Source organism: Castanea sativa, chromosome 5, assembly GCF_040712315.1.
Source record: "Castanea sativa cultivar Marrone di Chiusa Pesio chromosome 5, ASM4071231v1".
Taxonomy (NCBI): Eukaryota; Viridiplantae; Streptophyta; class Magnoliopsida; order Fagales; family Fagaceae; genus Castanea; species Castanea sativa.
Window position 1 is genome coordinate 18,100,316 of NC_134017.1, and position 16,878 is coordinate 18,117,193.

The 16,878-nt window shown below is 35.7% G+C and overlaps 1 protein-coding gene across 1 annotated transcript in view; it reads left to right on the forward strand.

Annotated features, from left to right (window-relative positions):
• Window positions 1-345: 345 nt before the first annotated feature.
• LOC142636028 (DNA-directed RNA polymerase I subunit 1) overlaps window positions 346-16,878 on the forward strand; it is a 31,354-nt gene continuing 14,821 nt past the window's right edge. The window contains exons 1-15 of the mRNA XM_075810091.1: window positions 346-561; window positions 669-838; window positions 1,440-1,599; window positions 1,726-2,010; window positions 4,998-5,285; window positions 5,430-5,615; window positions 7,449-7,611; window positions 8,335-8,525; window positions 9,741-10,007; window positions 13,306-13,394; window positions 13,551-13,698; window positions 13,960-14,178; window positions 14,413-14,805; window positions 14,923-15,067; window positions 15,338-15,546. Coding sequence (XP_075666206.1) covers window positions 544-561; window positions 669-838; window positions 1,440-1,599; window positions 1,726-2,010; window positions 4,998-5,285; window positions 5,430-5,615; window positions 7,449-7,611; window positions 8,335-8,525; window positions 9,741-10,007; window positions 13,306-13,394; window positions 13,551-13,698; window positions 13,960-14,178; window positions 14,413-14,805; window positions 14,923-15,067; window positions 15,338-15,546 — 2,931 coding nt within the window. The 5' untranslated portion in view covers window positions 346-543. The remainder of the gene's footprint in view (window positions 562-668; window positions 839-1,439; window positions 1,600-1,725; window positions 2,011-4,997; window positions 5,286-5,429; window positions 5,616-7,448; window positions 7,612-8,334; window positions 8,526-9,740; window positions 10,008-13,305; window positions 13,395-13,550; window positions 13,699-13,959; window positions 14,179-14,412; window positions 14,806-14,922; window positions 15,068-15,337; window positions 15,547-16,878) is intronic.

The following is a 16,878-nucleotide window of genomic DNA, read 5'->3' on the forward strand; positions in this document are numbered from 1 at the left end:
AATAATTTCTAAACTGTAAATCATTTGATTCTTTAGTATTTTTTAGTCTTTCAAAATTTTTATATCTAATTTTTAAAGTTATTTTTTGTAGTATTTGAGATTGGTTGACAAATTTTTTGTAAGCCACATTTAAATAATAACTTTTTCAGTAAATTGTAACACAAATTAAAGTCATATAAGCCATATAATGGTGTAGCTTTTTAATCAATTTAAATTTTTATAAAATTACTTTAATCTATCTTATAAATAGATAACATCTCGTACATAGCATGGCGACTAATTTTAAATAAAAAAGCCATACATAAAAGCAAGTATAAAAATATATTTTATAAACCCTGGCGAGAGGTTTTTGCCCAGTTGAGAAGGGCAACCTGGAAAGCCAAAGCCAAAGCCAAAGGCCAAAGGGCTTAAATAAGACTCAGTAGCCGAACAAAGCTCACCGCCAAACTCCAAACCCTTGTCTCTCTTTCTCTCTCTCTCTCTCTCTCTCTCTCTCTCTCTCTCTCTCTCTCTCGCTCTCTTCAATAGCTTCCTTACTCAATCATGGCTGACAACACAGAGGTATCTCTCTCTCTGGTGTGTGCGTGTGTTTTGAAATAGAGAGTTTTATTTATTATTAATTTGAAATTGTAATTAACAAAGCTTTGAGAGCTTGGGGTTATTTGCAGGTACCAACAGAGTGCGTGAAATCGGTGAAGTTCAGTTTCTTCAGCAACGAAGATGTTCGAAAAATCAGCGTTAAGAAGATTACAAAAGATCAGTATCTTGATGCCATGGGCAGACCTGAGCCTGGTGGATTGTATGATCCTCATTTGGGCCCCCTCGAAGAAACCGTCCCGTACCTCCTCTCTCTCTCTCTCTCATGTGCTTAATTTGTTAACTTTTAGAGTATAATGAACCTTTTGTTGTTGTTGTTGTTGTTGTTGTTGTTAAGCTTGGACCTTTTTCAATTGGATTCTTCATTCTGTTAACAAAATTGGTTAATAAGAACCGGTGGAGACGCGAGGTTGTGGTGCTTACTTCTTAAAACGAACAATTTGAGTTCCTATGAAGTAATTAAGCGACGGAAAGCGATCACTTTTAGCTTTAGAAACTAAAATTGCTCATTAGCTGAACTTTAAGGCCCAATTTTGTCAGTAAGATTGCTATTAAAAAAATTTGGGGATTCTGTGGATGTTTTAAGAGGTGCATTGCATTCTCTTTTTATTGTAGATAAGAATGGGTGGAGAGGGGCGAGGTTGTGTTTTGAAGCCCACTAGATGTGTGTTTAATTGCTTACTAATGAAAAGAAAGAAACAAAATTCGCGCATTGGAGGAAATTTTGAAACTGATTTGGTGATAATGTTGAACTTTTGAGAGGTGCATTTGTTTTTAGTGTATAATATGGGGCGATTTTTTTTTGTGACATATGGATGATGGGTTTGTTTGTTTCCATGCAGTTGCAAGACATGTGGGCAGTACTATAGTCCTTGCCATGGTCATTTTGGTCATATTGACCTCGTTGCTCCAGTCTATAATCCCTTGCTATTCAATATTCTGTACAATATTCTTCATAGAACTTGTTTCTTTTGCCGCCATTTTCGGGCAACTAGAAAACAGGTATTTTCACTTTAGTAGCTTAATATATAAGTACTTTATATATGTTGAATATTTTGTTGGCCTTTATATAGTTTCTAATGGTTTTTTTTTTTTTTTTTTGTGTGTGAATTATTATGTCAATTTAAGGTTGAGACATGTGTTTCTCAATTGGAACTCATTTCAAAAGGTGATATTGTTGGGGCCAAAATATTAGAAGCTGACACACCAAGTGAAACCTTGTATTCAGATGACAGTGATGGGAGTCAATATGATGATGTTGGGCATTCAAGGCAGCAAGGATGGACCTCTCTTCAGTTTACTGAAGCAATGTCTGTTTTGAAAATTTTTTTGAAGCCGAGGTCTCCGGCTTGTAAGAACTGTGAAGCCAAAAATCCTGCAATCAGTAAACCTACTTTTGGATGGTTTCATATGGTTAGTCTCTTAATGTCCTTGCAGCTTGAAGACTGTCCATGAGAACAGTGATTGTTGTTTCCTTATTTGCTAATTAATTTTAATGATGTGTTTGATGGTCGATTAGCTTCCATACTTTCAGTGAAAATGCCTTGACTTATTTGTCTGTTTGTGCTAACTTTTTTGGTTCATTTTTGTGGGTGGGTGGGGCTTTGGAAGCCAGGAACTTTGATGAATAACATAAACAATTTTTGTTGATACAAAGATCCATCAAGACCCAGGGTCAATAGGAAGTGGATAGACTCTAGGAATTTAGGAAGTGAAAAAATTTAAGTTGAGTGAACCCCAAAATATGAGTGGGTGTTAAGACGGCCATTTTTATTAAAATATTTTATTTTATTTTATTTTTAAATTGCTCAAATACTTGTAAAGCATATTCAGTATTTGATAGTGTGTGTGTGTGTGTGTGTATGTTTAACGTAAACATAGCCTGAATGCCATGCTGTGCACTAATCAGGCAAACTGTTGGGTTTTTGTGGTCTTCTGTGTCCATATTTTACATATGGTATATAAATGTATGACTTTATGCAACTTGAAATCAAGTTTCTTCACTTTGAATTATCTGAGGCTTTATGTAACTTCTAGATCTTTGATGGAAATAACAGTTGTAAGAAGAAAATAAGAAAACTCAATAATTAACAATATAAGTTGAATAAGGGAACCTCATATTCTCATGACACTCTTCCTAAATCAAGTTCATAGACTAAAATAAGACAAAATCATATGTTCTTAACACTCGTCCTCAATCAAGTCTTAGACTTCATTAGTGCGTATTTCTTTGATGTGGTATATGTAAAGGAAATGTTTGTTATTCCATGCGAACAGCTTAAAATTGTTTACTGAACATTACTATTGTTGGATAGTTGATAGAATTAATTTATGCTGGTCCATCAACAGAAATTTTTGTTTCAATTTTTTTGGTTATAAATAAGAGCAGTTTTTATGTCTCTTATTTGATGCTCTTATGGCCATGCCTATATGGTGTCTTTGCACTAGCTTTTTACCAGCCTTTTGTTCTTCATTTTTTTTTTATATTAGCAGATCTGATTAGGATCTTTAGAAATTCAGCACTAAATTAGGATTCTTGATGAGGATATGAAGGGTTCTTGAATAGTGTTTGATGTTTAAGGGTTTAAGTAAGGTTTATCAATAAAACATTTGGATCTTGAATGAATTTGATGGTTGTCTATGTTGTCAAAATGGTGAATAAAATGAGAAACAAGGAAAGGTAAATCCTAAGTAATCACACACTTGAAGCTTAAAATAAGGGGCAAAGCTTTTGTGAGTGCTCCAATACATTGGATTGGACATGAGATTGACACATGGTCTTTTTTGGATGCATATTGTGCTTAGTGCATGGGAGCATTGGGCACAAGCCAAGTCCTCAAATAAGCAGCTCGAAATTGACACAATAAAGTCTTTATATAGGCTATTGCAAACCCTTTCCTAGAAAGACTAGGACAACAACATCAAAAATTAGTTTGGTTCAACCTGTATTCTTTTCCTCTATTCTATTCTATCTAAAGTAATCCTCTCTGTTACTTCCTTAATTGACATGTCCTTTTTTATCACTTCTACTAATGTTATTTTTGGTCTTCCAATATCTCTTTTCATTCCCTCAACTTGGATCAACTCACTCTTTCTTATCTATGCATTAATCACTCTGCTTTGAACATGGCCAAACCATGTTAAGCAACTCTCCCCCATCTTTTCATCAATAGGGGCTACCCCTAAATAGGGAAAAAATTAAAATATAAAATAAGGCTCCTGGGCCTCTAGTACTTATCAAAAAAATGAACCATTACTTTTCTAACCTAAAACAAATTAATATTAAGACTTAGTAGTAACTAAAGTAGCTTATGAAAGGTAGGCCCCACATTGGAACTGGGCCACAATTCATGGATATTTGGTATTTAATATGGTTTTTCCTTGAAATATTTGCTGGCTACATCAACAAATTGTTACCTGTATTCATGTACTAAGTTTGAAGGAAACCATTCAACTGATTGTTTGCCAGTTCAATTAGCCAATGAGAAGTCAGTTGTCTTTAATTAGTTGGAACCTGCAGCCTTTGGGGAAATTATGTTTGCCTTTTTAAATATGTTACTATAGGGCTTCAATTTTAGTTGTAATATTTTGTTGAATCAATGAAAATCTATCAGCATAAAGAACCGGGGCATATTGCTTCTCTAATGATGAACAAACTGTAGTGGTCATACATTGATACCTCTATAATCAACTTCAAAAGCCATACCTGCCAATTAGGTCTAGCTCAAATGGTACTTCTTCCCTTGCAGTAGTGAGGTGGAGGATGAGACTGTGGGACCAAGACCCATTAGGTGTGTTTGTAAAGTGCAAACACGTGTATCCCCTGGCTTTTTTTGCCAGGTTCCTTTCATAAAATGAGGAACTCATATTCAAGAATGGATTTTGGTGAGCATTGGATGTTCGTGGTAGTCCTTGCCTCCTTGGGTAGATATGACCTTATGGCATGCACCACGTCTTTGTTCCTTACCATACCTGAATCGCCTCTCCTTATTGTTCATCTCTATTATGAAGTGTTTATTTTATTTTTTGTAGAATTTGATTGGTATTGGGGTTTGTTGAGAAAATTGGCTGATGAGTTCACAAAGTTATAATACTTGAATGCCTTTACTTAGTTGTTAGCTTGTAATGCCTATTTGAAGTCTTTTTTGATCAACAATTTCTATGATAAATTAGAAATTTGTTAAATAAATTTTTTTCCCAGGGTTGTGGGGGACCTTATCACATAGAAGGTACTAAAGGCTATCCATTGAAGACAAAAAAAAAAAAAAGGGAAAAAAGAGCGAGAACAAAATGACAAAGAAAAAACTACTATTTACATAAAAATTAAAATTAAAATTAAATTCTCATGGTTCTTTTTTGGGCTAGATGACTAATTTTCCCTTTTGGGTTGTTATTTGTAGAGAGGAAAATCAGGTGATGCTAGACAGAATGTTATTCGAGGGCTTAATTTGGAAGGGTCAATCACTGGTAGAACCAATAAAAAAGCTTTGCCTGAGGTGGAAAATAGCAATGATACGACTCCCTGGAGTGATGTTGTTGATTCTGCTGAAACAGATAGTGCCAGTGACACCTCTCCTAGAGCACAAGATAGTGCTACAAGAAAGCATGGAAGAAGAAAAGGAGGGGAAGTGCCTCATGAGTTTGTTAAGCAGAAAGATTTTTTTTCGGGACCTCTATTACCATCAGAGGTATGCTGCTTAGGGACAGGTTCTGATAACTGCCTTTTTTTTATGTGTATGGTTGTCAGGACTTGGGTTTCTGCTATTTAGACCACCACTGTAGAAACCTATCTTGATTTAGAAGTGCATTTTAAAATTCTCTTTTTATTACAGGTTAAGGATATTTTGAAGGATCTCTGGGAAAATGAGGTTGAACTCTGCTCATTTATCAGTCATATTCAGCATCAGGGACTTGAAATGAAAGTTGGTGAAATGAAAGATGATTACTCCATGTTCTTCTTGGAGACTATTCTTGTACCTCCAATCAAATTCCGCCCCCCAGCCAAGGGAGGTGATTCAGTAAGTGCTTAAAGAATAAATATCTTGATCTCTTTCCATAAAGTGTGGTTTTGTTTTCTTCCTTTCCTGCTTGATTTACTTTTTTTTGTCCCCCCTGTTATTGTTGCAACTTTGGAGAATCTTCTATTATTTTAATATTTCTGTGGCTATTGGTTTAGTTGGTGAATCCAATCTTATTTTAAGATTTGTTTGTTACCCCCAAAAGGGTTGATTGTGTAGATTATCATATGAATAGCGTTTATGCCTTGCTGATACACACACTCATTGCATCCTAAGTATTGTAACCTTCATCACATTCTAGTTGGCATATATTTCATCTCTGTCTTCTTCCTTTTTTTTTTTTTTTTTGAAACAATTTAAGTGAACAGTGGTTAAATTTGGAAGGTAAGTCATGTGAGGAGCATGCATTGTGGAACTATTATGGTATAAGATGCTTTCATGTCCTCCTGTGGAGCATAATTTGTCTCCTGGCAAAGATAAAAAATTGCTTTAAATAATTAACTTGATTTGGAGTAAAATCACTTTTTGGAAAATGAGACAATCACTTTAGCAAATTTAGTCTCAGTCTTGTGGAGTATTTGAAAGAGAAAAGGTTTTCAATTGTAATTCTTTAGGCTACATTGTGTCTATGTTCATGAGGTAGTCTCACTTCAATAAAATTATTTTTACCTATTCAGAAAAAATTGGAAGAGAAAAGGTTGGAAACTTTTGAAGATATTGAGCTTTCCTTGTCGCTGAACTCGTTGAGGAGTATAACTTCCTTGAGTATTTTCTGGATTCATTGGTGAGTTTGATATGAAAACTATAACCGGTTGGTCTCTGTTATGTTTGAAATTAAAGTGAAGGTTCTTGTAAAGTTGTAATTATACCAAAACACGACGTATCTCAAATAATTATAACATACATTATGGGCAATATGTTCAAAACAGTGCTACACAACTAGAAGCAAATTCCTTTGTTTTTTGTTTGGGGGATTGGGGGAGGGGGGGGGGGGGTGAGGCGCTGGGCTTTGCCCTCATTTTGCTTTTACTTTTTGTTTTGTGCTTTCCAATCATGTACTTAGAAGTTTTTGACTATTATATGTGATATAGTCGCAAAAAAAAGAAAGAAAGAAAAAGAATAATGTGGTTTCCACTAGAGGTCAAAACAGTTCCTTCTCTTGGACTTGCAATTGAAATTTCCTGGTGCTCATTTCTTTCATTTTATTACTTAAGTGCAAATTTGAAAGTGTTGACCACTTGTTGCTTCATTGTGCATTTGCTAAGGAGTTGTGGTCCCTCGTTTTCTGTTTGTTTGGGGTGCAATGGGTGATGCCTGGTAGGATGATTGAGCTGTTGGAGTGTTGGAATGGGGACTTTCTCCAAGGGGGTTCAGGTGTCCTTTGGAGGGTTGCCCTGTTGTGTCTTATGTGGACTATTTGGAAGGAGCGGAATAAGTGAGCTTTTGAGGATTCGGAATGGAGCACAGCAGAGCTGAAGTTGATTTTTTGCGTGCCCTGTTTGATTGGATGGCTGTACTTCCATTGCCATTCCCATTCCTCTTTCTAAGATTTATTTGATTGCTGTAATGTACTTGAGGCTGCCATCTAGTACGCAGCTTGTGTATTGTTAGGCATCTTCCTTTTTTTAGCATTCTAATAAAACCTTCCCTACTTATAAAAAAAATTTATTTCCTTTATTAAGTTAAAAAGGGTAGGAGGGGGTGGTGGCACCTTGTATCTGTGTTAACGTAGGAGTGGGATGATGAAGTTACGGTTTTATTTTATTTTTCTGCTGGGTCATTCTTTTGATTCTAAGGATGCTTTAGTGAATTACGTAGTTGATGTTAATGTAGGTAATGGAGCATCCACAAACTGTCTTGTTAAATAAGGTGCTACAGTCAAATATACAATTAAGATTTGCTCATGATGACAACTTAGAGCGCTCAAAGATAGTGAGCCGGTGGATGGATCTCCAACAATCAGTAAATGTGTTGTTTGATAGCAAAACTGCAACAGGTGAGTATAAATTGATGCTGCTTGGTTTGTCTTCATTTGTTTTGGACATTTAATTTCTGTTATGCATTTGAATGTGACTAAATTATTTCAATTCTATTTTAATTGGTAATTGCGCATTTCTGGTATTTATAATCATATTATATAACATGTGATGCGTTGCTTATTGGCATTTACTTTGGTCAATGATAAAAATCGCTACCTCTCCATTCTTTCCCCTCTTTCTTTCCTCTGTATACAATGGTCAGTGGATAAATATGCATGCCAAGAGCCTTGAAGCTTAATTGACACCTCCCCATGCACAAAGTGCTTGGGGGTCTAGGGGGAAGGGTTTGAGCACTTTTTGTAACTATCTCAAATATGCATACACATACAAGTTACAACATATGTATTATTACTTTCAAGTTCATGTATAATGATGTGTATATGCTTAAAGTGTATGATTGTAATTAGTGGCTTGTGCTTTCCCTTGTACTCCATGTATAAAAATAGGTATTGCAGTATATTCCTGAGTACCTTTGGGGCACTGGTCTAGGGTTGAGTTATTTAAATTAAAAAAAAAAGGTGTTCCATTTTGCTACACTGTTAATACGTTTTCTGTACATTGAATGGCTTAGTGTCTGTGCTTCCGTGTTAGTGCATGTCCCATGTTCCAATATGCTATAGCAGTATTCAATTAACCACTGACTGGAAGCTAACCAGTTTTCCTTCTCTACTTAATGTTAGCTCAAGGTCAAAGAGGTATAGCTTCAGGAATTTGTCAGTTGCTGGAAAAGAAGGAAGGCATGTTCCGCCAGAAAATGATGGGAAAGAGGGTCAATTATTCTTGCCGCTCTGTCATATCCCCAGATCCCTATTTAGCAGTTAATGAAATTGGAATCCCTCCATATTTTGCATTAGAATTAACCTATCCCGAGGTAGGGTGGACAAATTTGAATTATCACCATGTAGCAATGAATATGCTTAATTTTATGGCTTACTTAATTACTATATCTTAATCAATTGTGGATTGTCTGTGGAGATGAATTTTAGTCCAATCTGCTTAATGTTGCACAGAGAATATGAGGGGAAAATGCCTTTTGTATTTCTTTTTGTGTTGTTCCTATTGCTTCGCTTTATTCAATCTAACAAACATATAGGCATCTTTTATATGTAATATTTAAAATTTCAGAGAGCTCACCAACACTGATGGGGGAAAAATTGATTAACTCTTATTATTAATTTTATATTTAGATACTGGTTAGTAATAAGGTTCGGTATGGATTCTGATAGTTGTTACTAGCTTTCTGTGTATTTTCTTGCTGTATGTACTCTTGTGGCCAGTCTTGCACTCACAGCATATTTTTATCCTCAACTCTTGGTTTTCTTGTCTTTGGTGGAAATATGGACTACAAATTGGGAACACAATAATTAAAATAAATAATAAAAAATGGAACACATAAAAAGTTATAGTGGGTCTATCTTTGATGCTGGATGTATCTAAATTTTATGGTGGTATTTTCCTGATCTCCCTCTTTGTGTTGTGCTGTGTGCTCTTTTTTTTCTTGTTGTTCATCATCATGAACATCTTGCACTTTTCTCTTTTTGTTTTATCATTAATATTATTTTTCTGATTACCTATCAAAAAAAATAAAAAAATAAAAAAAGGATGTGCAGCTCCAAATAGATGGTTGGCAAATAATTTATACTGGATTTTTGGAGTACAAAATGGTGGAGGATTTGAAATCTTTGTGAATTAGATTTCACAGGATAATTCTTTGTAATTCTTTAAGGTTATGGTATGCTCTTCATCATGAGCACGAAGAAATCTATTCTATTAATAAAACACCATTACTTGTAAAAAAGTTAAGGTCTGAGCGGTGTGACCTGGACATATGGTAAAATAATGACATTCAGATGGGCCATTTTGCTTTTCCTTCTTTTTATACCTTTTGATATTACTTTTAAATTATTCGTTTTTTGATTCTTGATGAATATAGCTATATGCATGGACAGAAATGCATACATTTATGATATTTTCTAGTTACATATTGTGTGCCTTTAGGTGGTGTGAAAATGTTATCAATATAAAAATTCCTTGACTTTTGGACTTTCATTATTTTGTTTTACTCTTGATGTTGATATTTCTGCAGAGGGTGACACCTTGGAATCTTGTCAAGCTGAGGAAAGCTATCATCAATGGTCCTGAAATTCATCCTGGAGCTACACACTATGCTGATAAGCTGGGTATTAAGAAACTGCGAAAAGAACACCTAAAAGAACGCATTTCAATATCAAGGAAATTACCATCCTCACGAGGTCTTCTCACACAACATGGAAAAGGCAGTGATTATGAATTTGAAGGAAAATTTGTACGCCGTCACTTGCAAGATGGGGATATTGTGCTTGTCAATAGACAGGTAATACTTTATTTGATTTGATATATATTATTTCTCATGCATATCTATACAAAATGAGATGTGATAATTTCTTACTTTCTTGGCTGACATTATCAGTGTGAGGTGAGGAAATCTGCCACAAACTTGTGCTAAATGGGCTTATGCTGTTCATTTGTGATTATATTCCTCAAAATGGTCAATGGGTAGGAACAGGGATGGCAATGGTTTGGTATGGGGCACTCATTCCTCTTACCCAGCTGAAGAATACCCTTTGCTGCCCCCACTTCCAACCTGACTCATATTTTGACATAATTCCCCATCCTTGCTCCTCTTTACCATCAAGGATCTGTCCTCTACTTTTCTGCCCACCTAACATCATTTCCCTCTTATGTTTTTCCAAAATCTCCAAAGCTTTGTGACACCATAGTTTACTCTTTCAGTCCACTGTAGCCTCTAAATGCCTCAACCAATCTTCTAGGCCCATGATACCTCCCTTTGTGTATTTTTAGGTGAATTTTAGTGGTGAAGTTCACAGGAAGGTGGTGGAGGTGAAGATGAGGACTGAGGTTGAGTAAATGCATCATAATGAAGGTGTGTGTGGAGAGAGAGAGAGAGATGGGGTCTAAGAAGCATAGACAATCAGACACTAAAAACCCCTGGCATGTCCTTGTAGGACATGCATGCTGGGGACACTTCTACATTCATGTCCTCATTTTGTTGGGCGAAAAAAAAATTATTAAAAAAAAATTCTTTAATTATAGATATGTTCTTATTGAAAAAACAGGGAAAACAATGCCCATATGCAGTGTGCTAAGGGGCAACAAAGAATAAAAAAATAAATAACAATGAAAGTACAAAAAGGAAGCACATCAAGCAGAGTATTGAAAGTAACAACACCCAAGCATTTGGCCATTCAAAAAAAGTCTGAAAGAAGAAATGCTTAAACTCATGAATTGATCTTTTATCCCCTTCAAAGGTGCGTGTATTCCTTTCCCAATGAGGGATCATATTCTAAATCACCTTAGTTCTGAGTCTTTTAATGTTGCTTGACCAACTTGCTATAAGTTCCCCAACAACACTATGTGGCATGACCTAATAAACCCCAAATAGTGAACAGACCATATTCCATAACTCTTGAGCTACTGGGCAATGTAGGAGTAAGTGCTCCATAGTCTCCCTGTTCCTCTTACACATGCAATACCAATCCACCACCATCACCGCTTTTTGCTTCCTTAAATTATCAATGGTTTAAATTTTCCCCAATGACGCTGCCCAAATAAAGAAACTAACCTTTGTAGGAAATTTTGGTTTCCATGGAAAAGAAAAGGAGTTTGGAGGTTTTAGAGCCCTATAATAAGAGTGAACATCGAAAACACCCTGAGGAGAAAGTTTCCAACACATTTTATCCACCCCATTCCTTCTCAAGGATCCAGAATGTAAAAGGTCCATAAAGGAGTCAGCCGATTCTAACTCCCAATCTATTCCTTCTCAAAGATCCAGAATGTATAAGGTCCATAAATGAGTCAACCGATTCTAACTCCCAATCTTGCTATGATTGAATAAAACTGATATTCCAATGGTAGTTGATTGTAATATTCCTACCATGTTGTGTCCTAATTTTTTATGAATTAATGTGTTGCCATGTCTTGTGTTGTGTTGTGTCCATGTCCATGCCTTCATAGATTGGGATGGGTCAATGAGCTGAGTTCAGTTGGCGCTTCCTCCTTCCATGATAATGGGATGGAAGGTGAGGATGTGGGTTCAAGCCCGATTGGATGTGTGTAACTTATCAATAAAGAAAGGGGTTGGGCAGGTCAACTAAGTTAATGCTCTAAACCTAAATTGGGTAATGACATACAATAAAGCATGATATGATTCCAAAATTGATATTCAATAACTCAAATTAAATATTATTTTTCCTAAGTAATAAAATTCATTGAAAAAACTGCAAGAGGGGCGCAACCCTAGTACACATGGAATATACAAAGGAAAGTCCGAAAGTCCAAGCAAAATCTAAAACAAAATTCATAGAGAAAAATGCGATAATAGTTTAATGGAAGCTCAAAAATATTCCGGAAATAACACAAATCATCTTTACGAAGCAATAATACTTTATAATATAAATCAGATCTTAAACGCTAACATAAATTGAAAATTTTCATAAGAGAATCATACAAAGTCTCAATGTATACAATATAATAACACAAACCCTATTGGCGATTTTGTTATTATTTAAAAATGATGACATTTTAGTAAATTCACTCAGGGTAGAACAACCAAAATAATCCTTGCCCTGACCCCCAGTGATCAGGGGCAAAGGTTTTACCTTGACCCCACTCCACCTTTTCAGAGTGGGGAAAAACTGGGTGGGGAGTGTAGGGGTCAAATTGCCATCATTTGACCCCTTAACAGGAAACCATTTTTCGTTGAAGCTGGACTCCCTAGGTTGGTTTTCCAATGTGCAAATAATTTCAGCCTTATTTTTTGCAGCCCTCTTGACAGAGGCAGATGAAACTTGGCCTCCTTTGATTAAAAATTAGAACTATCCTAGATAGAGTGGAAATAGACCTGCAATTTTCTTTGTTGTAGGAGTAATGCCGTGGGCACACCCTTGAAAAAGACAGTCAATGAGATTCCTTGGAGTTGTGTATTGAAGTAGGAATATGGTAAGGGGGTTGTTGGAATTCTAGGTTTGTGTAAACTGTACCCCAGCCCATCTCTCAATAATTATCCTCCTAATGGCCATTATAGAAAATCCATGTGATCTGGGATTCTGTTTAAGGCCCCAAAGAAGCAGCTGCATTTGGGTTCTTATTTTCTTATTGCTTGAATTTTAGAAGGCATTCCATTCAAAAGTGATGGGATTTTTCTTAATTTATGTCTTCTTTGGGGTTGGTGAAGGTAGTTGTTTTCATTTTTGGAATGACATCTGTTGGGACAAACCTCTGAAGCACGCATTTTCTGCTGCTCCAGATCTTGTCAAGAATTGTGTTTGGATGCACTTTGCTGATTGGTTTTTTGCTGAAAGTACAGTGGAAACAGTAGGAGAAAAGTTTGTTTTTTTTTTGGTGTGTGCGTGGGGCCTGCCAAAGTAAGACTAATATTATTGTACAGTGAAAATTATTATTGTTAATACGAATGCAAATATATGAATTACTTTGTGTGCTCGATATAATGATGGTAATGTGAAGCAGCTTACTATTATTTTTAATTAAGTAGACTTAGGTTTTATTATATATTTATTTCTGGAATTCTTCTGGATTTTTTACTTGTTATTAATTTGTTGGGAAGGTTCTCCTAATTGTTTTTTTCATTGTAGCCAACTCTCCACAAGCCTAGTATAATGGCACATGTAGTTCGAGTGTTAAAGGGGGAGAAAACACTTCGTATGCACTACGCAAACTGCAGGTACTAGGCAATTGCAGGTTGATTTACCATGTGGACATATTTATGTATGTCCATATGTTAATTTTTTTTTTCTTATTATGGTTAACTATTGTGTTTTTCCTCCAAGCATGTGGTGATTAATAGTTTTTTTTTTTTTTTTTTAAATTTTTATTCCAGTACATATAATGCTGATTTTGATGGTGATGAAATGAATGTTCATTTCCCACAAGATGAAATTTCTCGTGCTGAAGCGTACAACATTGTAAATGCAAATAATCAATATGTCAAGCCCACAAGTGGTGAACCCATCAGAGCCTTGATTCAGGTATCAGTATATTATTCCGAATAATATAGTCTCCAGTAATCGGATGCCTTTTTTATTGTTTGTTTTATAATATAATAACTTTTGCTAATGAGCTCTAGCTTGAATGGCACCTCACCCACCCCCCCCCCCCCCCCCTCTCTCTCTCTCTCAATGAGAAAGGTGAAGGGTAAAGTCATTAAACCCACTGAGTGCGTGTAAATTTTTGAATAAAATAATTATAATGTGTCCGAAATTCATCCCTTATTTTCTAAAATTTTTCAGGATCATGTAGTAAGTGCTGTACTTCTTACAAAGAAGGATACCTTTTTTAGTGCTGATGAGTTCAACCAACTTCTTTATTGTGCCGGCCTCTCAACTGCAAGTCCAGTTTCTTTTAATGGAAAATTTGGCCAGAAAGTTTGCATATTAAACTCTGACTGTGAGATGCAGCCCCTTCTGCCTGCAATATGTAAACCAGTGCCTCTTTGGACAGGGAAACAGGTTAGCATTAGTTAAATCTTCTAAAGAATTCTTTGTTTCAAACAGAATGTAAAGACTAGTTCAAAGTTTAACAATTGATTTTTCTTTCTGCTGATTTTGTTTGAAGAATGATTATGTTTGATGTTCCTAGACCTTCGAATTGAATATGACAAATCTGTTCACGATTTCAAACAAGAGTTGGTGACATATTGTAGATGAGTCTAAACATCGTTTTGTTTAATTTTGCATTTCTAGGTAATCAGTGCCTTGCTGAATCATATTACAAAGGGTCGCCCACCATTTAATGTTGAAAAAGACGCGAAACTTCCACATGATTTTTTTAAGAGTAATAGAATTGAAAAGAAATTGAACAAAGAAGAAAAGTCTGATAAAGATGCATCAAAGGAAAAGGAGCTAGATATAAAGAAAACAAGTCAAGGGAAAAAGGCAGACAAAGATGCACCGACGAGGAAGGAGCCTGATGAAGATAAGTTGTTGATACATAAGAATGATTTGGTGCGTGGCGTGATTGACAAGGCTCAGTTTGCTGAATATGGTTTGGTTCATACAGTGCACGAACTCTATGGCTCAAATACTGCAGGTGTCCTGCTTTCTGCGTTAAGTCGCTTATTTACTTCTTTCTTGCAGGTCAGCCAGCTTTGATCCTCATTTGCAAATTAACTCCCCATTGAATTTTCTCAATTTCTGTGGCAAGTTTGTTTTGACAGATGATTAAACTTGCATTATATAATCTGTATGATTCAGGTGCATGGGTTCACATGTGGAGTAGATGATCTTTTGTTAATGAAAGAGAAAGACAATGAGAGGGAAGAAAAACTTCAAGATTGTGCGAAAGTTGGAGAAGAAGTTCATCTTAAGTTTGTTAATGACAAGGGTAGTGTTAAAATAGGTATTCTATTGTTCATTCGGAAAGCTCTATATCAAAACTTCTTGTTTCCTCTGCCAATGGGTTACTAGCTTGATTAATGTGGTTGATAACTAGGAATAATCAGTATTAGGCCAAATATTAATTCTTGGATGACTAAAGATTGGCCGCATGTTCAACCACAGAGAGTTGCTTGAGAAATCTCTGTGTTTACTTATGTTTCTATTTTGTATCATTTTGTTTAACTTGCTTGTTGTGATGGATACCTTATGTCTTGACCTATGTTACGTGCAGATGCAGATGTTCTGCAACTGAATATTGAAAAAAAAATACGCAGTAACGGAGAATCTGCCTTAACAGACTTGGATCGGAAGATGATAAGTAAATTGAATGAAGAAGTAAGCAAGGACTTTTTCAAAGAGCTGTTGTCCAGAGGGTTATTGAAACCCTCTGGAAAGAACTGTATTTCTCTCATGACTACATCAGGGGCTAAGGGTGCTTCGGTAAGCTCCTTTCATTCTCAGGATAGCTATAGTATCCTTTTTACTACAATGCTTTAATTGAAATTCTTACTGGCAAGGCGATAATCTTATATGGCATTAAGTGTAGAAGTTCCATGTTTAATTAAGCATTTTTTTGGAGTTCTATGTTTTAGGAGAAAGCAATAGTGTAATGAGTATAACTTTATTATAGTTTCTATATGGCTGTGGATGTTATCTGAGTAAAATTATCTATAAAATTTCTCATGGACCATTTGAAGTTATTAATCTTATTTATCCAGGATTCTTGTGGTTCAATAGCAATGCCTGGTCTCCTATTTATCAAAAAAAAAAAAAAGCAATGCCTGGTCTCCTTTATAAGGAGAACCAAGATTCAAATCCCCCTCCCCCACTTGTAACAATAAAATTTTATAAATATACACACGAACACACACATGCAAGTTGTTGTAAAATCCTTTCAAGGCATAGTTTTTTTTTTTGGTGGTAATTAATGAAAATTCTATTTGAAAAAAAAAAAAGCAAATCAAAGTACACTGGTAATGTACTATGGGGGCAATTCAATGAGGATCTCAAATTACAATGGTCAATCAAATTAGTACGAGAAACACGTGAATAGTATAAAAGAACAAAGACTTAATCTTGAGAATAGATAGTTCACATCCTTCAAAACATCTAGCATTCCGTTCTTGCCAAAGGCACTACATTATGCAATGTGGCACAATCCTCCAAAAAGCTATATTGTGATGTTGGTTGAAATTTCCTTGCCATGAATCTAACAAGTCAATGACCCTTTGTGCCAGAGCCCATTGAAGGGTAATGAAGAAAATGATCCACAAATTCCCCACTCCTTTTGTATAGATAGCACCAATCTATAACAATAATGCCCTTTTTTCTGCAAGTTATCAATAGATAATATCTTGCCAAAAGCAGTGGTCTACGAAAAGAACGCTACGCTAGGAGGAGCCTTTGATTGCCACACCAATTTCCAAGGAAACCAAACAACATGGCATTACAAGGGGATAAAAAGTGATAATATCCTCAAATCTCAAAACCTCCACAGTTAGCTGGCTTCCAACATATTTTATCAAAACCAACACCCCGCATTGGCATGGAATATATCATGTCCATAAACAAGGCCAATGATTCCAACTCCATATCAGGCATTGGGTGAGAGAACTGATCATCCCAGCAGTGTCACATTAGAGAAATGCAAACCTCCGCAACAGAAGACTCCTTATCCTGACTAATTCTTTATAATTCCAGAAAAGCTTCTTTGAGTTGGCAATATCCAAATCACACATCCTGCTAGAACTTCACTTTAGTACCATCACTCTC